Source organism: Rhinatrema bivittatum, chromosome 19 (genome assembly GCF_901001135.1).
Source record: "Rhinatrema bivittatum chromosome 19, aRhiBiv1.1, whole genome shotgun sequence".
In the NCBI taxonomy this organism is placed as follows: Eukaryota; Metazoa; Chordata; class Amphibia; order Gymnophiona; family Rhinatrematidae; genus Rhinatrema; species Rhinatrema bivittatum.
This window is the reverse complement of record NC_042633.1, coordinates 4298503-4322899: the sequence shown is the minus strand read 5'-3', so window position 1 is coordinate 4322899 and position 24397 is coordinate 4298503. Positions and strand designations below refer to the sequence as shown.

The window sequence follows — 24397 nt, the reverse complement described above, 5'->3', positions numbered from 1 at the left end:
TATATCTTTACGTGCCGCGGTATATAAAAATTCACTAAATAAATAAATAAATAAGGAAAGAAAATTCCCAACCAACGAACTTAGGCATTCTGAAGAGAACAGATCATCACTTCCCTGAAGGGTCCTGGACTGGTGTAGCAGGACTAATGGAAAGGAAATTAAGAGGTAAGGAAATTTCTCCTTCCATCTCATCCTGCTACACCAGTCTATGACAAGTGGGAGGTACTAAAGCTTCATCTACCCAGGCTTGAAGATGCGAGGGCTGCCTTAAGGATCTCCACTCTGAACGCTGTATCCTGCCGCGCCATAATGTACAGCCGATGTGACACAAAATTGTGCAATCAGGACCAAGTGACCGCTCTGCAAATATCAGGAGGCGCCAGTGTCTGCACTTCCTTGCAGGACACCGATTGTACCCTGGTGGCGTGTGCATGTCTCAATTCCAGAGGGTGCTTCTCCTTCAGAAGGTAAACTGACTCAATCGTCTCCTTTATCCAATGAGCCAACATAGCCTTAGAGACCACCTCTACTTTCCACAGCCCCCCCCCCATACATACTCTTACATTGTTTTAGTATAGATAATCTGTAAAAACTGTTTATTGGTTTTATTGGTTTCATTGGTTACACTGTAAAGCTCTGTTGCTGATTCCTTGTTGCCTGTAAACCGATGTGATGTCCAACAACGAATGTCGGTATAGGGAAACCTTAAATAAATAAATAAATATATGGCTCTGTATCAACGCAATTTGTGGAAGCAGATGCAAGAGCTGTCAGATTAACTTCCTCAGCAATTCCAAGAATCCTTCAATAATATAATTTATAAAGGCTTAGAAGTGGGGAAACATGAGGTCCGTGCAGCCTATGACAGTTTCGAAACATCGTCCAGAATGGCTGCAACAGGAATCAGTGCTCGTAGATGGGACTGGCTGAAAGCTTCGGACCTTAGGTCAGAAATTCAGGAAAAATTGGTGGACCTTCCTTGTGCAGGAGATAATCTCTTTGGAGAGAAAGTTTGGGATGCTGTAACACAGCTAAAAGAGCATTCAGAGACTCTACGTCAACTCTCTTCTGTTCCACCAGAGTCACAGTCTTCTACACGTCGACCAGCCAGGAAAGACTCTAGAAAGCCCTATTATAGACCACGGAGATATTATGGAGGGTCTTCATCAAATGACTTATGAGGAGAGATTGAAGAATCTAAATATGTACACCCTGGAGGAAAGGAGGAGCAGGGGTGATATGATACAGACTTTCAGATACTTGAAAGGTTTTAATGATCCAAAGACGACAAACCTTTTCCGTTGCAAAAAAATCAGCAGAACCAGGGGTCACGATTTAAAACTCCAGGGAGGAAGACTCAGAACCAATGTCAGGAAGTATTTCTTCACGGAGAGGGTGGTGAATCCCTGGAACACCCTTCCGGAGGAAGTGGTAAAGACCAAAACTGTGAAGGATTTCAAAGGGGAATGGGATAAATACTGTAGATCCATAAAGTCTAGAGGAAGTGAATGAAGAGAAGAGGCATGGGGGTGGCTTGCGGGAATGACGGCTACTACCTGGAGATGAATATCCTTATTCAATAAACATACACATAGTTAATGAGACTCCAACATTGCTCTGTGCTTCAACGGCAAGAGGAAATGTGGAAAAAAGAATTTGCATCCACATAAAAGCAGGGGAGTAGCTTGCTTGTTACAGCGGTTACTACCCCAAACCAAAAATGCCTGATAGTTCATTTTCAATGCATATCCAGGATAGCTCTATGCTTCAAGGGCAGAGGGAATGAAGAAAAGATGTTTTATATTCAGACATCTACCAACAAGGACTGAATTACATAGTCTGGGTAAAACAAGTAAGCATGGGTGTAGCTTGCTTGTTACAGCAGTTACTAACCCAAATCAAACCTGATACTTCACTTAGAATACATATCCAGCGCAACTCACTGCTTCAACGGTAGGGGGAATGAAGAAAAGAGGAGTTATATTCAAACAACCAACAAGGACTGAATTGCACAGGCTGGGTAAACAAGCTTGGGAGTAGCTTGTTTATTACGGTGGTTACTACCCCAAACCAATTAGCTGGATAATTCACTTAGATGCAGCTCCAGCACTGCTATCTATGATGGTGGGTGTGGAAGGGAAATAGAACCATAAAAAATTATTTAAAGGGACAAGAGTAACAGAAAAGTATGAAAAAAAAAGTGTAAAAGCTTGCTGGGCAGACTGGATGGACCATTTGGTCTTCTTCTGCCGTCATTTCTGTTTCTATATATCCTTAGGCACCATGCTTCTTCTACTTCAAACAGGAGATTGGCTCTGTTCTCTGGATCTTCAAGACGCTTACGCTCACATTCCAATATTTCCCCCTCATTGCAAGTTCCTGCGTTTCCTAGTGGGTCACATTCATTTTCAGTACCGAGTGCTGCCATTTGGACTTGCCTCAGCACCAAGAGTGTTCACGAAATGTCTAGCTGTGGCAGCTCCCCATCTATGCAAGGAAAGCATACATGTATTCCCGTATCTCGACGACTGGCTCATCAAGAGTCAATCAAAGCAAGGAGCTCTCGACTCCCTCAAACGCACAATCTGCTTCACTCATTGGGATTTCTAATCAATTACAAAAAATCCCACCTTCTACCATCTCACACTCTACAATTCATTGGAGCAGAATTGAATACAACCGTATCCAAGGCCTTCCTCCCACTTTTGTGAGCTCTCTGCACACAAGCCGAACAGCAACTGCCCATCAGTTCCTCACTCTGCTAGGTCATATGGCTTCTACGGTTCATGTCACCCCTATGGCCAGATTAGCCATGAGAGTAACACAATGGACTTTGAGATCGCAATGGCTCCAAGCCATTCAACCACTGTCGTCTCCAATTCGCATAACCCACCAGTTACGTTCATCGCTCCTCTGGTGGACGAACACGAACAACTTGCTAACAGGTCTACCCTTCCAGCAACCAGTTCCACAAAAGACCTTAACTACCGATGCATCCACCTTAGGTTGGGGAGCTCATCTAGAAAATCTTCAGACTCAAGGTACTTGGACAAAACTCGAAGCAACCTTTCAGATCAACTTCCTAGAGCTTCCAGCTATACGTTATGCTCTATATGCGTTCAAGGACTGACTTTCGCTCAAGACTGTTCTCATACAAACAGACAACACAGTTGCCATGTGGTACCTGAACAAACAAGGAGGTACGGGCTCTTATCTCCTCTGCCAAGAAGCCGCGCAAATTTGGGATTGGGCCCTCACACATTCCATGTTTCTCTGGGCCATTTATCTAGCAGGCATACACAACATAGTTGCAGATCGCCTCAGTCGTCAGTTCCAACCCCACGAGTTGTCCCTAGCTCCTTTCGTAGCGACCAAGATATTCCAACGTTGGGGTCATCCAACAATGGACCTTTTTGCATCCAAGCTGAATCACAAAGTGGACAAATTCTGCTCCCTGCACAGAGAAACCAGTTAGCCAGGGACGCCTTTGCTCGCCCCTGGAACTTTGGTCTTCTATATGTGTATCCCCCGATACCGCTAATAACCAAAACACTAGTGAAGCTACAGCAGGACAAAGGGTCAATGATACTCATAGCCCCGTATTGGCCTCAACAAGTATGGTTTCCCATACTCCTCAACCTCTCAATCAGGGAACCAATTCACTTGAGCACAGCTCCCAATCTCATAACTCAGAACCAGGGCAGGTTGCGCCATCCCAACCATCAATCCCTATCCCTCACAGCCTGGATGTTGAAAGCTTGATCCTATAATCACTCAATCTTTCAACTAATGTCTCTCAAGTGCTTCTAGCTTCACGAAAACCTTCCACACGAAAATTCTATCATTGTAAGTGGAAAAGATTTGCCATGTGGTGCGCACAAAAAAGTATTGACCCTTTTTCATGCCCCACATCATCTTTATTGGACTTTCTCTGGTACCTTTCAGACTCTGTTCTCCAGACTTCTTCGGTCAGGGTACATTTGAGTAGTATGCCGAGATGGCACTCAAATGTACAAGGGGATAGGGTATGCCCCTATATACCAGGGCAACCCCTGATCAGTAGGTTTTTGAGAGGTTTAGTACAGCTAAAACCCCCTTTTAGACCTCCAGTCACAGAATGGGACCTTAATGTAGTACTGACAAGACTCATGTGTTCTCCTTTTGAACCCATTGATTCCTGTGATGTTAAATTTCTTACATGGAAAGTTATCTTCCTAGTAGCTATTACCTCTGCTAGAAGGGTTAGTGAGTTACAAGCACTTGTCACATACTCACCATACACAAGATTGCTACATGACCGCGTAATTTTCCGTACTCACCCTAAATTCCTTCCTAAGGTGGTTACGGATTTCCACTTGAATCAGTCCATAGTCTTGCCCACATTCTTCCCAAAACCTCACTCTCATCAAGGAGAGAGGAACTTACACACCTTAGACTGTAAACGTGCACTTGCATATTACCTAGACCGCACTGCAGCCCATAGGAAATCCACCCAGTGGGCAAACAAACTCTCTCCAACTGGCTAGCAGATTGTATAGAGTTTTGTTGCGAAACAATGCGACAAGGCGATAGCAAAAGCCAGAAGAATGCTGGGCTGCATAGAGAGAGGAATATCGAGTAAGAAAAGGGAAGTGATTATCCCCTTGTACAGGTCCTTGGTGAGGCCTCACCTGGAGTACTGTGTTCAGTTCTGGAGACCGTATCTACAAAAAGACAAAGACAAGATGGAAGCGGTACAGAGAAGGGCGACCAGGAAGGTGGAGGATCTTCATCGCATGACGTACGAGGAGAGATTGAAGAATCTAAATATGTACACCCTGGAGGAAAGGAGGAGCAGAGGTGATATGATACAGACTTTCAGACACTTGAAAGGTTTTAATGATCCAAAGACAACGACAATCCTTTTCCGTAGGAAAAAAATCAGCAGAACCAGGGGTCACGATTTGAAGCTCCAGGGAGGAAGATTCAGAACCAACATCAGGAAGTATTTCTTCACGGAGAGGGTGGTGGATGCCTGGAATGCCCTTCCGGAGGAAGTGGTGAAGACCAGAACTGCGAAGGACTTCAAAGGGGCGTGGGATAAACACTGTGGATCCATAAAGTCAAGAGGCCGTCAATGAAGAGTGGGGGACTCGCCAGAATGATGGCTACTGCCTGGAAACAATACCCTTATTCAATAAACATATACATGGTTACTGTGACTCCAACATCACTCTAAGCTTCAACAGCAAGAGGAAATATGGAAAAAAGGATTTGCACTCACAAAGAGGGGAGTAGCTGGCTTGTTACGGCGGTTACTACCCCAAACCAAATAAGCCTGATACTTCACTTTCAATGCATATCCAGCATAGTTCTCTGCTTCAACGGCAGGGCTGAAGAAAAACTGATACTTCACACATCCAGCAGAGCTCTCTGCTTCAACGGCAGGGGAGAAGAAAAAAGGGTTCACACTCACAAAGCGGGGAGTAGCTGGCTTGTTACGGCGGTTACTACCCCAAACCAAATGTGCCTGATACTTCACTTTCGATGCATATCCAGCATGGCTCTCTGCTTCAACGGCAGGGCTGAAGAAAAACTGATACTTCACACATCCAGCAGAGCTCTCTGCTTCAACGGCAGGGGAGAAGAAAAAAGGGTTCGCACTCACAAAGCGGGGAGTAGCTGGCTTGTTACGGCGGTTACTACCCCAAACCAAATGTGCCTGATACTTCACTTTCGATGCATATCCAGCATAGCTCTCTGCTTCAACGGCAGGGGAAAAGAAAAACAACCAATAAGGGCTGTATAACATAGTCTGGGTAAAACAAATAAGCATGGGTGTAGCTTGCTTATTGCGGCGGTTACTACCCCTACTACCCCTATCTAATCAAGCTAGACATTTCACTTGGATGCAGCTCCATCACTGCTCTCTACATTAATGGTGGGGGTGGAAGGAAAATAGAACCAAGAGCTAAGAGAAACAGATAAGTATGAGAGAAAAAATGTGGGAGGCTTGCTGGGCAGACTGGATGGGCCATTTGGTCTTCTTCTGCCGTCATTTCTATGTTTCTATGTTTCTTTCCCTCCAGGGGCGAGTAAAGGCACACTCAGTCAGAGCAATGTCAGCCTCAGTTGCGCACTATCATTCAATACCAATTGCTGAGATTTATAAGGCTGCAACATGGAGTTCTCTTCATACCTTTGCAGCACATTACTGTTTGGACAAAGAACGACAACAAGATTCAGCTTACGGACAAATCTGTCTTAAAGAACTTATTTTCAGTATAACCCCAACTCCTTCCACATCCAACCTGCTGTGATTTCAGGCTTCCTCAATTTTAGCCAACAGTTCTCCAGTTGTTGTGCCTGTTGCACAAGTTGTGCGCTGTTGGTTCCCACTACATACGAGTCAGCCTGTAGCTTGCTAATCACCCATATGTGAGGACTATATCCTGCTTGTCCTGGGATAAAGCAAAATTGCTTACCTTGTAATAGCTGTTATCCCAGGACAGCAGGATGTAGTCCTCACGAAACCCACCCGCCACCCCGTGGAGTTGGGTCCAAAACTGAAGGGAGACCCCTGTGGCTCGAGGGATCATGGCATGCTAGGTATGCTCAGTTGGCTCAGTGTGCCAGTCAAAGGTTTCTAGAAACTTTGACAGAAAGTTTTCCGCAATAGGGCTCCGCCCAGTGACGTCACCCATATGCGAGGACTATATCCTGCTTGTCCTGGGATAATTAGCTTGACGTTAGAATCAAAATGTATTTAATAACTGTTTTATAGTAACTATGTTTTACAATATGTTTTAAATGTATCAAGATTGTTTTTAGCTTAGTTTAGTCATTGTTTATTTAATGTATGTATTGTTGGATTTGTAAAATGACATGTGATGTAAACCGATATGAAGTTCTCACGAATATCGGTATACAAAAAGTGAATAAATAAAAAATATCAGGAACGGGTCCCAACAAGCGAGGGCCTGAAGCTCTGAGACCCGCCATGCAGAACAGATCCCAGTCTTCAAGGACAATTTTTTTTTTTTTTTTTTTAGAGAGCTCTACTTCAAAGGCTCAAAAGGGAACTCTGTTAGAACTCTCAAAACCAGATTCGGGTACCACAGGGGAACAACGGGCCGGAAAGGCGGGCAGAGACTATTCACTCCCTGCAGGAAGCGGGCCACATCTTGGTGAGCAGCAATGGAGGAACCCCCAGTAACATGCCAGAGCCACCACCTGTACCTTCAAAGAGTTCAAGGGCCATTCCTTTGTCCAAACCGCCCTGGAGAAAGGTTAAAATGCGGGCAGCCATAGCACGCCAGGGTGACTTCAACCTGGTATGACAGAATTGCTCAGGTGCCAAACACGGATGTAGGCCAAGGAAGCAGACCATTTCTGGGACTTCAATAGCGTAGAGATCACTGTGGGAGAATATTCCATCTTATGGAGGAGCCGTCTCCGCTCAAGAGCCAAGCCATAAGAGAGAATGGAACTGCATCCTCCATGACCACCAGCCCCTGAACCAAAAGACCACATACCTTCGGGAGCAGCAAGGGCCAGGCCACCTGAAGCTGGAGTAGATTCACGTACCTGTGTGAGCAATCTGGCGTGACTAGTATCACCTGGTTGCACTCCAGCTTCCCCCGGTCTGGCAAAGGCACAAAAAAAACTCTGATGAGAAATCTCCCCAGGGACCCCAGCAATGCCGCTCCCAAACTGAAGAGCACACCCGGGGAAAGAGCCGAAATCAAGACCAGAGGTGCCCCAAAGTCCTCACCCACTGCTGGCGTCTCCCCATGCTCGACCCCAAAATGGCCACCACCTTGGAGGACCGCATGTCAGGCCCCTCCGAGTGCTGCAGGCCAAAAAAAAGGAATCGGGTGGGGGAGGAGGAAGCTAAGCCCACTACAGTGCAGTAACTGGGGACCTTATGCCCAGCAGATCGGACCCTTTTCAGCGGGAGCACGAAGCACGCTGCAAGCTTCGCAGCCTCTCGCTCCCTGGCTTGGCTTCTCCTTGCTGCTTGCACCTAAGAAGATCACCGCCACTTCCCTGCTTCCCTGGACCATCACCAAAGCCAACCAGTCCCCTTCTGGTGCACTTCCCTATGCAGCCCTCACCTGTCAGTGCCTTGTAAATCTGTTTTTTTTAAGGATCGACCTTGGCTGCAAAAAGCGATAGAAGGGGGGGGGGGGGGGGGGTGAGAGGCCGACCAGAAGAGAAGAACAACAAACTAAGGAGAAAGAAATCCCCTTCCAAAGAATTCCAAATTGAAATGAAAACAGACACCACCTAGCTGAAGCTACCTGCTCTGTCTTGTCCTTTTCTTTTTTTTTTTTTCACTAGTCCTCTGGCCCTGCTCAACCAAACACCCCCTCAGGGACTGGGGTTATATCGATGGGCTCACACTGCTGGCCTAAGCCAGTGACCTGTCCCAGGGGTCTGATCTCTGATTCAACATCAAGCTGCTGCGCCACCCAGCCTTCCCATCTGCCGGAGGCAGAAAACACTGGATCTCTGCTGCTAGCGTCACCCTCTGTGATTTCACAGTGGGAAGCAGTTTAGGCTGCCTGCATCTGCTGGTAGGGGGTGATAACCCACTTGTCATGCCTGGACCGGTGTAGCAGGAAGAGATGGAAGAAGACTATAAGGGGCAGATTTTAAAAGGTACACAAATGGCGCGCATGTTATAAAATCAGGGGTCGACGCGTGCAAGGTGCACACTAGTGCACCTTGCACGTGCCGAGCCCTCAGGGAGACCAGCTGGCTTTCCCTGTTCCTTCCGAGGCCGCTCCGAAATCGGAGCAGCCTCGGAGGGAAGTTTCCTTTCCCCCCCACCTTCCCCTCCCTTCCCCTATCTGCCCCCCCCCCCGTACCTTTATCTCACAAGTTACGCCTGCCTAACTTGCACGCGCCGGCCAACTGCCAGCGCAAGATCCCCCTGCCCAGCGGCCGAGCGGAGGCCTCTGGCCCCGCCCCCGCCCATTTTTCAAGCCCCAGGATTTACACGCATCCCGGGGCATTACGCGCGCCGCCGGGCCTTTTGAAAAATAGGCCCGGCACGCATAACCCTTTGAAAATCTGCCCCTAAATGTTTTTAAATAAACAAACTCAACACTCTGCAAAAACTTTTAACTATACCTCACCTAGGTGAAGTGAGGCAGTTCTGCTAAAGCTCCATGGCTAAATGAAGCCACGCTGCCCTCAATGGGTGTATTCTCCTCTCCTCCAACAATGCAGTTACTGCTCCAGTCCTACCATCCATGGCAACAACAGAGAAAACTCAGCTTTTTGAAAATACAGGATGAAGGGCTTGGCCAGACTGACGCCCTCCTTCCTCCCTTCGACCCCCACTTCCATCAGGTGTCGTCCCCCCCCCCCCCCCCCATTTGAAGCAGCAAAACAGACATTGTGTGAAAGAGAGCAGTTCACGTCTTCTTATCCCAGCAGCACCAAAATATAAAATGGCTCCAGCTGACTTTAGTAAAGGTGTCCAGGAGGAATCTGATACTTGCCTGTTACAGGAGGGTGAATCCCTTCAGTCGTCTCTGATTCAGGAGGATCCAGGAAGGGCAGATCTTCCTCTTGTTTAACGCTCAGTGAGAACACAGACGTTACAATCGGAAGGCCTGGGATGAGAAAACAAACGTGTCTAGGAGGATTCACCCAGGACCTGCTAATATTATATTAGGAAATGGATTTGAAGTCTCCAAATGTTTGATGTTAATGCCCCATCTCCTGTGATCTGAAAATGCAGAGCCCTTTAAATCCAGAACATTTACTTACTGATGCTGGGGTCCTTCATGGTTTCTTTCCCCTCCAGCTCTTTATATTTCTCATCTTCCTTTCTAATCTTGAATATTACATCAGGATTAACAATTGAACAACCTGTCAATAAAAAGAGCAAAATTGCATTTTAAATTTGCACTTGTAGGCCCGCCAGCATTGTGAGGGGTATGGAAGTGTCTGAGTATCTTTGGGGGTGTATTTGGGTGATAAAACTTTGCGAGAAAAGACAGTTGCAGCCATTTGACGGAAATTAAAACTTTCAGGGGTACGGATTTTCTATTCATGATCCACCTAGGTGAAGGCATTGCAGGGGCCAATCTTCAGGAAAACTGAAATCCTGGCAGATAAAGAGAATTGTCTAGAGGCCAGTGAGAGGGAGAAAGGGGACTGGAGAAATTACTTACCTGATAATCTCATTTTCCTTAGTATAGCCAGATGGACTCAGGACCAATGGGTTAAGGCAGGGGTCGGGAACCCATGGCTCGCGAGCCAGATATGGCTCTTTTGAGGGCTGCATCTGGCTCGCAGACAAGTGTCGCCATACTTCGCGGTTCCCCGCTGACCCAGCTGCTCCCCGGTCCTCCGCCGCCCGGGCTTAAAATGCTGTCAGCCCGGGCGGAACGCGGCAGGACAGCTGGAGTCAGCGGCACCGGCGTGCTCTCTTCTCCCCCCCCCCGCGGCCCGGAAGAGGAAGTGGAGAGCATCGGGTGCCTGCGCGGGAAGAAGAGACCACACTAGCGTGGTCTCTTCTTCCGCGCAGGCACCCGATGCTCACCACTTCCTCTTCCGGGCCGCGGGGGGGAGGAGAAGAGAGCACGCCGACTGGAGTCATCCGGGTGCCTGCGCGGGAGTCATCGGGTGTCAGCCGGGTGTCAGCGCTGGAGTCATCGGGTGCCTGCGCGGGTCTTCCCGCGCAGGCACCCGATGCTCTCCACTTCCTCTTCCGGGCCGCGGGAAGAAGAGAGCACGCCGGTGCTCTCTTCTTCCCGCGGCCCGGAAGAGGAAGTGGAGAGCATCGGGTGCCTGCGCGGGAAGACCTGCGCAGGCACGCTAGTGTCCGACGGGAAGAAGACTGCAGCGCGGCTCGGAGGAAAATGAAAATCTTCAACCGCGGCCGATGGGACTCCGCCTTCGCCTCCGCGAGGGCTGAAAATGAAGGAGGTTAGCGTTGGGAGGTGGCTGCTGCTGCCGCGAGTTCCCGGGGGGGAAGGGGGAGAGAGAGAGTGAATGAATGAGCGAGCAAGCATGTGTGTTTGAGATCCTGTGTGTGTGAGTGAGAGATTGCATGTATGTGGATGATTGAGAGCCTGTATATGTGAAAGAGAGTATGTCTGTGATTGAGATCCTGCCTGTGAGAGAGAGAGCATGAATGTAAGTTTACCATTGGGAACCTGTATGTGTAAGTTTGTAATTGAAAACCTGTTTGTTTGAAAGAGTATGTGTGTATGATTGAGATCCTTTGTGTGTGAGAGAGATCATGTGTATGTATGATTAAGAGCCTGTGTGTATAAGTAAGAGAGAGATCATGTGTGTCTGTGTCTGATTGACAGCTGGTTTAGGTGATGGAGCATGTGAGTATGTGATTGAGAGCCTGTGTTTAAATGAGGGAGAGAGACCATGTGTGTCTGTGTGATTGAGAGCTGATTTAGGTGAGGGAGCATGTGAGTATGTGATTGAGAGCCTGTGTTTAAATGAGAGAGAGAGACCATGTGTGTATGTGTGTGATTGAGAGCTGATTTAGGTGAGGGAGCATGTGAGTATGTGATTGAGAGCCTGTGTGTAAATGAGAGAAAGAGAGGACATGTTTGTAAGCATGTGAATGAGAGTCTGTGTGTGAGAGAAAAAGACAGCATGTATTTATGTGATTGAAAGCCTGTGTGTGTGTAAGCGTGAAAAGATAGACAGCATGTGTGTAAATGTGTAATTAAGAGCCTATATAAGTGAGAGAGAAAAAACATTTGTATATGTGAGTGACTGAGAGCATGTGTGTATAGGTGTGTCATTGAGAGCCAGTGTGAGAGAGAGCGCTGGTATGTGACTGAGAGAGTAGAAAGTTCCAAGCAAACCACCCCACCTCCTGCTAATTCAGAACAATCTCAGGACACCTGGATATCAAATGTTCCCAGGTATGCAGAGCAAAAAAATTTTTGTATCCTTATTATTTTTCATTACTGGATCTTTGTGTCTGCTATTTTGAAATATTTTGTTGGTATCTGGAAATGTTTTATATGAGTTTTTAATTATTGGATATTCCACTCATCAGCTGTTTCGAAATATGTTCTTTTTGTTAGTAAAGTTTTACTGCTGATGATTTTATATTTCTTGATTTGTTTTATAAGGATGTGTGATGTTTCTTTTTTCCTTTGTTACACTGCATACAGAGACTCTGGCTTGTTGCAGTTTCCAATTCAGTTTTTGTCTGCATGCTTCTTGTTATGCGTTTTGGTCTCTTTATTCTATGTTAGGTGAGGGACAGCACGTGATTCAGGTGAGGTTTTCTGCTGGCGTGTAGTTTCTGTGTAGGACTCTATAGCAGCCTGACTTGGTCCGTTTTCCTAATAGGAGATGTATTGGTGTCTTAAGGCCTGGTGTAATATTTTCAGAGACTTATTGTACTTTAAAAGTGTGATCTTACATAAAATGCACACATTTACTTGTATTTAGTTTTAAACATATTGTATGGCTCTCATGGAATTACATTTTAAAATATGTGGCGTTTATGGCTCTCTCAGCCAAAAAGGTTCCTGACCCCTGGGTTAAGGGATCCCCTGCTAGTCATCACCTTAGATCAGGGGTGGGCAGTTCCAGTCCTCGAGGGCCACAAACCAGTCTGGTTTTCAGGATATCCCTAATGAATATGCAGGAGAGAGATTTGCATGCACTCTGCCTCAGTTGTATGCAAATCTATGTCATGCATATTCATTAGGATATCCTAAAACCTTGACAGGTTTGTGGCCCTCGAGGACTGGAATTGCCCACCCCTGCCTTAGATACACCCCTGCAGTGACCTCAGCTTTTCAGTATTCTCTTCAAAAGCCATTGTGGACATAACTAGTGAAAAAACCTGAATACAATTTAATAACTGTACTCAACCAAACATAAGCCCTGAATCCCAGCAATATTGTAGATGCCCAGATCTAGGGATAGGGTGAAGGCTCACCCGTAATCTCGTTGGGATCGAGATTCATGTGCGATTCCTTGGCACTGTTCATGGGTAAAACCTCAAAAAACACCACAGTATTCCCCAGTATATTTTTTTTTAATTTTTCAATTAAGGCGGTGTGGTTAAATGATCAGAACTCACATTTGAAATTTACTTTGAAATATAGTAATTTTTCCCTAGCGTTTTTGGATATTACTATTCCAAGAGAGGGAGATCATCTGTCCACGACTTTGTGCCGAAAAGAGAGTTTTTGAAATACTCGAGCTGTCATCCTAAGAAACTTAAAGACAGCCTGCCGATCAGTCAGTTTTTGCGGCTTAGAAGGCTGTGCTCGACTTTGGTTGAATTTAAGACGCAATCTAAAAGAATGTGGATTAGATTCTCTGAACGTGGTTATCCCCGGGCTGTGATCCAAAGAGCCTACAAACGGGCACTGTTTGCTAATAGGGAGCTTTTGTTGGGCTACAAACCGAATCGGGAGAGCAAAGATATCCTATGTGTGTAACAGAGTTCTACACAAACATTGGGACATGCTATCTTTGCATAAAGGTTTGGAAAGCACTCCTCGGGTTGCATTTGCAAGAAATCTGAATTTATGTGACAAAATTGTGAGAGCCCTTTTGAAACCTAAACCTGAAAAAGTGATTCAAGAACAAGCTCCAGGCAATTTCCTGTGTAGCTCTTGCGAGATGTGCAAGATATGCCTGACGGGAGCGGTTTGGCAACATCCCGGTTTGAAACGTAAAGTTTTTTTTAAATAAATCTACAAATTGCAACTCTACAAATGTTGTATATGTCCTGCAGTGCCCTTGCAACATGATTTATGCTGGACGCACAAACGGAAGATTTGGACACATCTCCTCGAACATAAAAGCTGCATTAAAACTTTAAAATCAACAGCTCCGTTAGTGTCCCATTGTGTTGAAAAGGGCCATCAATTCAGTGATCTCCGGTGGACAATTTTGGAAATGATTACTATATCACCTAGAGGGGGCGATGTGATTTCATTTTTGAACAGGCGGGAACAATTTTGGATTTCCACTTAAAAGCAGTATCTCCTGAAGGTCTTAATGAAATTATTAATTGGTATTCCCTGATCTAGGGAATATGGTTGAGGACATCATCGCGCTGCTATATACGTATAAAAGTAAGTTAATCAGATGCCATTTTTAAAGATCCATTAAAGAGGTTGGAAGTTAAAAAGAAGGTGGAGGGTCCGGGAAATAAATGGAACTTCTTGTACATTGAGAGCGCGTTTAGATCGGAAAAGAGAACCCCCTGAAGCAGAGTTGCGATCAAAAGATGGCCATGTCGGGGTTGTGATCAGGATGGACACTTGAGATAAGTTCTATAAAGTTGGCCTTCCCAGCTGGGGCTCAGTTCGGGCAGGGGCAGCAACTGACTGCGCCTGAACAAAGGCTTGAAGGCCCTGAAAGAATGCCACCCAAGAGAAGGTCGCCGGGTCCATGCCTAGGCCAGGAGGAACTTGGGTAGGCGCCACTGAACTGCCCTCTCCCAAGGAGGATACAGTCCCTGGATTGTTCAAATCCGGGGTACTACCGGATAAGGTCATGGCTGACCTGTCCTCAGACTGGGTGGGGCAGGGCTTGGAGAAGTTCTGAAAGTCCAGCCCTCCCTGGGCCTCCTCACAGTGCTGACACAGGAAGGATTCAAGATCAGACTGTGCAGCCCTAGTATGAAAGGCAGCACAAGAGTGTCACTTGTGCTACTTTGCTGCTGGAGCCATAGTTCAGTGCAGCTTGTGCATTCAGCCGGCTAGCGCTTGAACTCAAGCACGCACAAAACCGCCACAATGCGCGTAAGTATAAGCATCTGATTGTGTGCGAAGGTATGCGTGTACTTACAAGTGTAGGTATGCGCGCGGTTATGCGCACAGGTGAGCGCGTACCGATGCGTGCATTTATGTGCGCAGTAGGGCCGGCCTACATCACACGTACCAACAGTCTATGGAGGAAAATGACACCACTCAAAACCGCACACAAGATGGCGCTGCCGCAGACTGCCATGTGAAGTGCCTCACAGAGCCTGAAGCAGGGCCTAGCCTATCAGATGGCCGCTCAACCCACTTGGAAACCCACTTCCCTTGCCCCAACGGGGATCAGGAACGTCACTGGTACATCGCGCCAATCAAGAGACCGAAGGAAAGACTTACCGAAGCCCTTCCACATCTCTTCTTTTACTTACCTGGGCTCAGCGCTTACTGGCTGAGTACAGAAACTGTCTCCAGCTGCAGGGGGAGAGGGCATAAGCCATCACCACCGCGCTTGGCTTCTTGCACCCGCTGCCTTTCAGCTGCTTCAGCAGCAAAGTCCACGCCGGGAAAAATTCTCAACTGGGGAAGGGACCACCGTAGGAGAGTGGGGCTCGATCTTTCTCCAATTTAAAGGTAAAATTTCCTCTTCTAAAGACTACTGTGTTCCCACTAGGGAAGGCACAATCCACATCTGCTAGGAGACTGAGAGATAATGAATGGCTGAGGACACTGCAGGGGTATATCTAGGGTGACATCAGCTTTGAAACCAGACTCCGTCTCCATCTGCTAGCAGGGGAGCACATAAACCACTGATCCTGAGTCCATCTGGCTACACACTAGGAAAATTTCACCTGTGACATCTGGTTACCACCTGGAAGGGTTACAAGTTGTACAGTAGAGGTATCTAGTACAAGCTAACATATCAGGCCCTTACACAGAAGTTTGATTCTCATTTGGAAATCAGAGCTAGATCCTTCCTCCTGTTCCCCTGTGCCAGATTTTGAGAGAAAAGAGAGACAGACTCCAGCTGGTCTTCTACAAAGCATCCAGTTTAACAGAGAAGTTTTATGTTACAGCAGAGAAAAGCATCTTGTGCTGGGTCGGCAGCAGTGGTGTCTCTCATTAGGGCCTGGAAAGCTATAGTAGCTATTGCTACACTTAGGATGAAATCAGAAGCCAGGCCCTAAATTTCAGGTGCCTATGGGACCTGGCAGGTGGGATTTTTTCAGCACCAGTTAAATAAAAAAAGCATAATTACCCCGTGACATGAGGATGCCGTGAATCTCCTTGATGACCTTCTTGTACAGCTCCTTCTGCCATTCTCCCAGAATGTCCCACTCCACTTCCCAGAAATAAGCAGCGACGTCCCTGAATGCGACCGATGCCTGGAACAGCAAACAGGGACACCCTTAGCTTCATTACAATGTGTGTGTAATAAACTTTGTTATATGGCCTCTGTTAGAGGTTAATGTAATAAGCTGCACTAGGCTTAGCACAGCTGATAACTTTGCTTTAAGCACTGATTTCTTATCCACTAAAATTACTTCCAATGTGAAAAGGATTTTATCATTCAGAAAAAATGTTTGCTAAACAGAAAGTACAGGAGTGAGCTCATCAGAGGCGTTGTTGCAGCCTGGGAAGCTGCGGTTCGGGAGTGGACCCTTGAGCCGAACCACCTGGGTAGAGTAGCTCGGGAGGCGGAGCCACAGGCACAGGTCTTCACCCGGGAACCAGAAACCCCCCAGGAGGAGCCCGTAGGGTCCTGGAGCCTTGGGACTTAGGAGACACACTTAGGGGTCTTCACCCGGGAACTGGGAACCCCCCAGGAGGAGCCCGAAGGGTCCCAGAACCTTGGGACTTGGGAGTGCAGCTAAGCTCTTCACCCGGGAACCAGGACCCCCCAGGAGGAGCCCGTAGGGTCCCAGTCCCTTGGGACTTCTGCACAGTGTAGTCTCTCTAGGAAGACCCGGGCAAGGAGGAAGCACAGAGTCCAGTAGCAAGAGCCAATAGGCCAGGGAGCACAGAGCAAGCGGAAGCAGGAACAGAGTCAGTAATGTCTTGACTGGAACTTGCAGGGTGCAAGATGGGAGCCAGCAGCGAGTAGGCCAGAGCCTGGCAGGAAGTAGAAGGTCTCAGGACCCAAGACAGTCTGGTAGTGGTTCCAGCCCAGGCCTGCAGGAGGCACTGTCCGGAGGACAGGAGCGTAGCAGCTGCGGCAGAGAAGCCGTGGACTGAGGCAGGCGGCAGGCAGCGGTCGAGTCAGGAATGAGCAGAGGTCGGTGGCTGGCGGCAGGCAGAAGCAGAGTCAGGAACGAGCAGAGGTCGGTGGCTGGCAGCAGGCAGAAGCAGAGTCAGGAACAAGCAGAGGTCAGTAGCTGAAGCAGAACAACGGAAGTGCAACTAAGAACTACACACTGTAGCGACCCTTGTTGCAAGGCAATGAGAGGACTGAGGGACGCTGGTTATATCGGGCTTGGGGCGTGGCGTGGTCAGCTCAGGCGGGGTCAGGCTTCTGGTGAGCGTACGTCCATAACGCGCGTCCCCGCGTGCGCGCGGGGCGGCAGCGAGACGGCCCAGCAATGGCGGACGCCCTGAATGCTCAGCAGAGCCGCGGAGGCGGCGTTCCCGGCCTCGGAGGTGAGCCCTGAACACAGCTAGCAAGGGGGAAGCGGTGGAGACCGCAACAGTACCCCCCCCCTTTACGGCCCCTCTTGAGAGGACCGGGTTTTTCAGGATGCTCTTGGTGAAACTGAAGCAGGAGATCCTTATCCAAGATATTCCGGCTGGGCTCCCAGGTGTTATCCTCGTCACCACATCCTTCCCATGCTAGCAAGTACTTCCATCGGCGATTATGAAATCGAATGTCCAGGACGTCCCGTACCTGGTACATTGGGTCCTCATCAACGGTGGTGGTAACAGGATCCGGAGGTGCAGGGTGATACCGGGAAAGAACCACTGGTTTGAGTAACGAGGCATGGAAGACGTTGTGTACCTTAAACGAAGAGGGTAACCGAAGTCGGTAAGATACCAGCCCAATTCGCTCAGCCACTCGGAAGGGACCACAGAACTTCGGTGCGAATCGTCGTGAAGGTAGACGAAGGTGCACGTTTCGGGTGCTGAGCCAGACTTTGTCTCCTGGCTGGAATACCGGTGCGGGTTGACGATGGCGATCGGCCGTCCGTTTGGCCCTGGCATTGGCCTGTAGGATCTGTTTTCGGGTTGCATGCCACAAGGTCTGGAGTTGCTGGGCTGTAACCTGAGCAGCAGGAGAGGCACTGGAAGCCTCTAGCGGAAGTGATGGTCGTAGGGGTTTTCCATACACGAGATGGAATGGAGATTTGCCCGTGGCAGCATGAACTTGGTTGTTATAGGCAAATTCAGCCCAGGGGAGAAGCTCGGTCCAGTTATCCTGTCTTTTATTAATGAAGGCCCTTAGATAAGCCTTAAGAGTCCGGTTCATTCTTTCAGTCTGTCCGTTGCTTTGTGGATGGAATGCCGTAGAAAAGCTAAGCTTCACTTGAAAACACTTGCAGAGAGCTCTCCAGTAGCGAGCCACAAATTGCGAACCTCTGTCGGAAACTATGTCCTGTGGAAGGCCATGGAGCCTGAACACATGTTGGGTGAACAGGAGGGCCAATTCTGGTGCAGTGGTAAGCCTGGGTAGCAGAACCATGTGGACCATCTTGGAAAAACGGTCAACCGTGACCCATACAACCGTGTGTCCTTGAGAGGGAGGCAGGTGCACGATAAAGTCCGTGGCTATATGGGTCCACGGCTCGGTCGGGACCGGAAGCGGGTGTAACAAGCCAAAAGGAGAACCAGGGCTGGGCTTCTGGCGGGCACAGGTGGGGCAAGAAGCCACATAGGAGGCGACATCACGCCGAATGGTAGGCCACCAGTAGTACCGGTTAATCAGTTCCAACGTCCTGTCACGTCCGGCATGTCTTCCAACCAAGGAATCATGGGCCCATCGTAGTGCGGTCAACCGGTCCCGGCGAGAGAGCGCCGTGCGGTCCTGTGAGACGGTAGTCAGAGCAGAGAGCCGAATCTTGGAGGGATCCAGTATGAACTGCGGAGAGTCCACCTCCTCTTCGGCACAGGTGGCCCGAGACAGGGCGTCAGCCCGGATGTTCTTAGCCGCCGGACGATATTGCACGATGAAATCAAATCGACTGAAGAACAGGGCCCATCGTGCCTGACGGGCGTTCAGTCGTTGAGCCTGAGTCAGAAACTCCAGGTTTTTATGATCCGTGTAAACGGTGGTTGTATGTAAGGAGCCCTCGAGCCACTGCCGCCATTCTTCGAGGGCGAGCTTGATTGCCAGCAGCTCCTTATCCCCTATGGAATAATTGATCTCTGCGGGTGAGAACTTCCGGGAGTAATACGAGCACGGAACGAGTTGCCCAGAGTCGGAGTGCTGGCTGAGGACAGCTCCTACAGCGATGCTGGACGCATCGACCTCCACGATGAATGGCCGTGCCGGATCTGGGTGGCGGAGACAGACCTCTGAGAGAAAGGCTTCCTTGAGATCAGTGAAGGCCTTGATGGCCGTCTCAGGCCAATGCTTGACATCCGCCCCTTTCCGGGTCAAGGCGGTAAGGGGAGCCACACGGTGAGAGTATCTGGGAATAAAATGTCTGTAAAAGTTCACAAACCCCAGGAAGCGCTGGAGGGCTTTAAGACCTGAGGGTTGAGGCCATTTAGTAATGGCGGCTACCTTCTCCGGGTCCATGCGAAAACCGGTAGCAGATATAATATATCCCAAGAAGGGTAGAGAGTCCGCCTCAAACACACACTTCTCCAGCTTGGCGTATAGGTGATTCTCTCGTAGCGCCTGAAGGACCTGACAGACATGTTGACGGTGGGAGTTCAAATCTTTAGAGAAAATAAGGACGTCGTCCAAATAGACAATCACATGGGAGTGAAGCATCTCTCGGAGGACCTCATTCATGAGGTGCTGGAAGCCGGCGGGGGCGTTACAAAGTCCAAAGGGCATTACGAGGTATTCGTAATGCCCATCACGTGTGTTGAACGCCGTCTTCCATTCGTCTCCTGGTCGGATGCGTACGAGGTTATAAGCCCCTCTCAGGTCCAACTTGGTAAAGATGCGGGCACCTTGAAGACGGTCCAGTAGTTCAGGGATGAGTGGCAGCGGGTAGCGGTTCCGCTTAGTAATAGCGTTGAGACCACGGTAGTCAATGCATGGTCGTAGTGACCCATCCTTCTTGCCCACAAAAAAGAATCCCGCTCCTGCCGGGGAGCGGGACGGACGAATGAATCCCTTGGCTAAGTTCTCAGAGATGTATTGTGACATCGCTTTGGTCTCTGGGAGAGAGAGGGGATACACCCGGCCGCGAGGCGGCGTAGAGCCAGGAACCAGATCAATGGGACAGTCGAAGGGCCTATGTTCCGGAAGAATCTCTGCCATCTCTTTGGAAAAGACGTCCTGATATCCTTGATAGGCTTTGGGCAATAGGGGCGTGGAGCAGAGATGCAGAGTGCTGGGAGGATGAGGAAGCTTCAAGCACCGGTCAAAGCAGACAGGACCCCAACTAACCAACTGGAAGTCATCCCATTTGATGACGGGTGAGTGTTGGCGAAGCCAGGGCAGCCCCAACACTAAGGGATGCACGGCTCTCTCCAGGATGAGTAGAGAAATCTCCTCAGTGTGGAATAGCCCCGTCTGTAGGGTTATGGGCTTCGTAGAGCAGGAGATATGTCCAGGTAACAAAGTCCCTCGTATCGAGGAAATGCGCTCGGTGGGCAAACCCAATTGGTTCACCAGGTCTGGCAGCCACTGGGCATTACCTATTTGGGGCACTTCTATCACACTGATGGCCGTAGACTTACCTGGCCCGAATTCTGGGAGCTCTATGGGACCCAAGTAAGAGAAAGGGCTCTATCCTTAGCAGGTCCTACCTCTCTGGAACACTCTGCCACTAGAGATCAGATCACAAAGAGACCTCAAAACCTTTAAACAAAGTTTAAAAACCTGGCTTTTTAAACAAGCGTTCTACAAAGAGAGCGGAGAATAGAAAGCATGCAGGCACAGGCAGAAGAACACCAAGCACCCAGTAATGCTCTCAACACATGCGTTACAAAAGGTATTTGTGTATCTCTCAGTTAACTTAACAGTATTACGCAGAACATGAGAATTATACCTGTAAAGAGGTAACTTACATGTATATATGGTCAAATCTAACTCACCCTTCAAACAAGTTTTTAATTAGACATGATGTAACCGAACCCTTTGCCACTTCTTAGAATGAACCATTGTACACATTCACCTACTGAATTTATGTGCCTATATGTAAACCGTTGTGATGGTATATAACTTAACGACGGTATAGAAAAGATTTTAAATAAAGAAAGAACCTGCTGATGCGGCGGTTACTACCCTTAACCAATAAGCCTGATACTTTGATGCACCTCCAGCATTGCTCTCTGTTTCAGTGGCAAGGCATAACGGAGAAATGGATTCAAACAGCAACCGGTGACGGCCCTGACTTTTACAGGCAGGGAAACCGATAAGCATGGGGGTAAACCTACACAGCGCAGCAGATGCTCCCATAAGCTTGCTGGGCAGACTGGCTTTTCTGCCGTCATTTCTATGTTTCTATGTATGTATGGGTGGGTCAGAAAGCATTGTCAGGCCAATGCAATATTGGCACGCCAAAAACAGGCGCTCATGATTGAGCGCCCGCTCTCCTAACGTGCCTCGATGCACCTCTCCAGGTGCCCAATGTTATATTTAAATGGGCTGTCGCGGTAAAAAGGAGGCGCTAGGGGAAATTGTGCACCACTAGCACCTCCTTAGCAGCAGGTGCCCAGGACAGGTGGCTGTCCCTGTCTGACAGCACACTTTTTTTTTTTTTTAGGATATTCTTTTTCGGTTCCTCCGACTTAATATCGCCACATTATTAAGACGGAGAACTACAGAACAACAGGTGCACTTTTTTTTTTTTGCATTGGGGGGAAACAGTTAATAGCCTCATCAACATGGATTTACTTGTGATGAGCGCTATTAGCTACACACTGGGTTGGATGCGCAGTTTTGACGCGCTAACCCCCGTTTTGCATGGCAGATTATAGACACGTGTCCAATCACGTGTTAAGAACATAAGAACATGCCATACTGGGTCAGATCAAGGGGCCATCAAGCCCAGCATCCTGTCTCCAACAGTGGCCAATCCGTGTGCTGTGGTCAACATAAGGTATTGCATTAATCAATGATAATCTCAGGGCATCTGGAAATCAGAAGTTCCCAGGTACGGAAAAAGTGAGAAATTTTTTAAAATCCTTAGAAGTTTTAATTATTGGGTATCATTTGTGTTGAAATATTTGTAATGGGTGTTTGGAACATTTTTTATGAGTTTTGAACTATTTAGATGTTGTTCTATTTGTTAACTGGCTGAATTCATCTTATTGGGATGACTGCTCCTTTCCTCCTCACTGTGTGGTGTATTTGCTACTGTAACTACCTGCTCCCCCATCCCCACTCACTGACTTCTAAGTGGGGACATCCCCAGCCCCGATAAGCACCAGTAATGTGGCCCTATTTTAAAAAAACGTTTGCCCATCCCTGTCCTAGCGGAATACCTCGTGGCCTGCTCTCCATACCTGAGAACTTTTGATGGCAGTCATCCTGAAATTGTCCTGGATTAGACAGGGCAAGCGGAGGTGGTCCCATGATAACAGCGGCGGTAATTGAACAACTTAAAGATAAGTGCATTTGTAAATGTACAATCAAAGAGGGATCGCACCGCACACCGGGGAACTAATGCACAAACGATTGAACAGTAATTGAGCTACAAAAATAAGAAAAATTATCAAAATTATCATAAAATATTTGTTTACTAATAAAACTTAAGAATAAAACACGGAAGCCATCTAAGTGGCCAGTCAAAAAAAGGGCTGGACCACAGAAGGCAACTGCACAAAAAACCACAAAATCTAGAGGTTTCCTATATTGTTCTGGAGGTTGAAGAATTATACATTTAAGGAAACGAGGTTGGTTATTGTATAGTGAATACTGGATTAGACAGGGGCAGAAGTACACCCAGACTTTCTCCTCTCTCTTCTATGCCTACACTAGCTCACATTCATGCTCACTGACACACACACACTCCAACACATGCTTGCTCACTCACACAGTTCACTGACATAAGCAAAATATAAAAGGGGTAGATTTTAAAAAGATGCACGTGCACGCACATGGACACATCGATTTTATAACCTGGTGGCTGCGTGCTTATGCGGGCGGTAAATTTTTGCAAATGACTAGCGGCAATGCAATCGGCCCTTCCCAGTTCCCTCCCAGTCCACGCCAATCGAGGAGCGGACTGGAAGGGAACTTCCATACCCCCTAACAAAACCCCCTCTCTCTTCCCCTCTCCTCCCCATCCTCTAAACCCATCCCAGCGACTTAGATTTTTTTTGTTTTACTACTTACTGCTCCAGTGGAGCAGAAGTAGTTTGCGCGCACCGGCTGACTGCCGACGTACACTTCCCCTGGATAGAGCTAATGGCCGCTGTCTCGGCCAGCCTCCGTCCTGCCCCTCCCAGAACATGCCCCCCAGCCCACCCCTTTCTCAGGGCCCGGCACTTGTGAGCGTATCGCCACTTACACGCGTAGCAGATTTAAAATTCAGCCAAATATGTTACTACTTATATTAGTGGTTAGTTCAGGATCCAGGCAGGGCACCAGGAGAATAGGGTCTGAGTGGGCTGCCAGTTAAGGGGCCGATGCAATAAAAAAGTGCGGAAAGCGGGCGCTGACTTTTCAGCGCCCGCTTTCTTGACGTGCGCATGGCGCCCGCAAAGGGAGGCACCATGCTATACCCAAATTAGGGGGTCACGCTAGCAAGGAGTGGCTAGGGTCGTTTGCGCAACCTTAGCGCCTCCTTGCTAACGCAACCCCGCCACGGCTGCCGGTTACGAAAACCGACGCTGGTAAACTCGGCAGCGGCTTTCATAACCGGCCGTCTGCCAGAAATGAAAACGGAAGACGATAAAAGTCCGACCGGTGTCGGTCTTCGTAACTCGGCAGTTTTTTCTGCTTTTCTGTACTTCTTTTACATGTGCTCAGCTATTAATGCCTGATCCAGGCAAGCGTTAATATCTGAGAGCTAAATGTGCGTCTGAGACGCACACTTTTTTTCTTGAATGCGGAGTGAATGAGTAATAGCCTCATTCACGTGCATTTGCATGTGATGAGCGCTATCGCATTCACTCCACGTCGGACGCTCGTTAAATAGGGGCTAATCCCCCTATTGCTTTAGGGGGTGGATTAGCCCCTATTTAACCCGTGTCGGAGTGCGGGTTATACAGTGCGCACTGTATTGCATTGGCCTCTAAAACTGCTAAGTAACGGGAGGTGTGGGCTATAAAGGCCTTAAAATGTTTTTTTTTCCTCTTTTTTGCCATGGCTTCTCCCCTTACGCTCTCCTCCACCCCAGCATTTCCCCTCACTCAATCCAGCGCCTCTCTGCTCATTTTACCCCTACCGCAGCATTTCCCCTTGCTGTCTTTCCCACCCAAGCCCAGAATTTCCCCTCTCCACAGCACTTCCCCTCACACTCCCGCACACCACCCTAGCTAGCATCTCACCTCATTCTCTCCCACAGGGCCCCAGGCTAGCATCTCACCTCATTCCCCACCCCCACCCAGCATCTCACCTCATTCTCCCCTGCCCC

At 48.3% G+C, this 24397-nt stretch overlaps 1 protein-coding gene across 1 annotated transcript in view; it reads right to left on the bottom strand.

Annotated features, from left to right (window-relative positions):
- LOC115080662 (zinc finger protein 665-like) overlaps positions 1-24397 on the bottom strand; it is a 202676-nt gene that overhangs the window by 169370 nt on the left and 8909 nt on the right. The window contains exons 2-4 of the mRNA XM_029585002.1: positions 15961-16087; positions 9763-9864; positions 9492-9605 (exon numbers count right to left, since the gene is read on the bottom strand). Of these exons, the coding sequence (XP_029440862.1) occupies positions 9492-9605; positions 9763-9864; positions 15961-16087 (343 nt within the window). The remainder of the gene's footprint in view (positions 1-9491; positions 9606-9762; positions 9865-15960; positions 16088-24397) is intronic.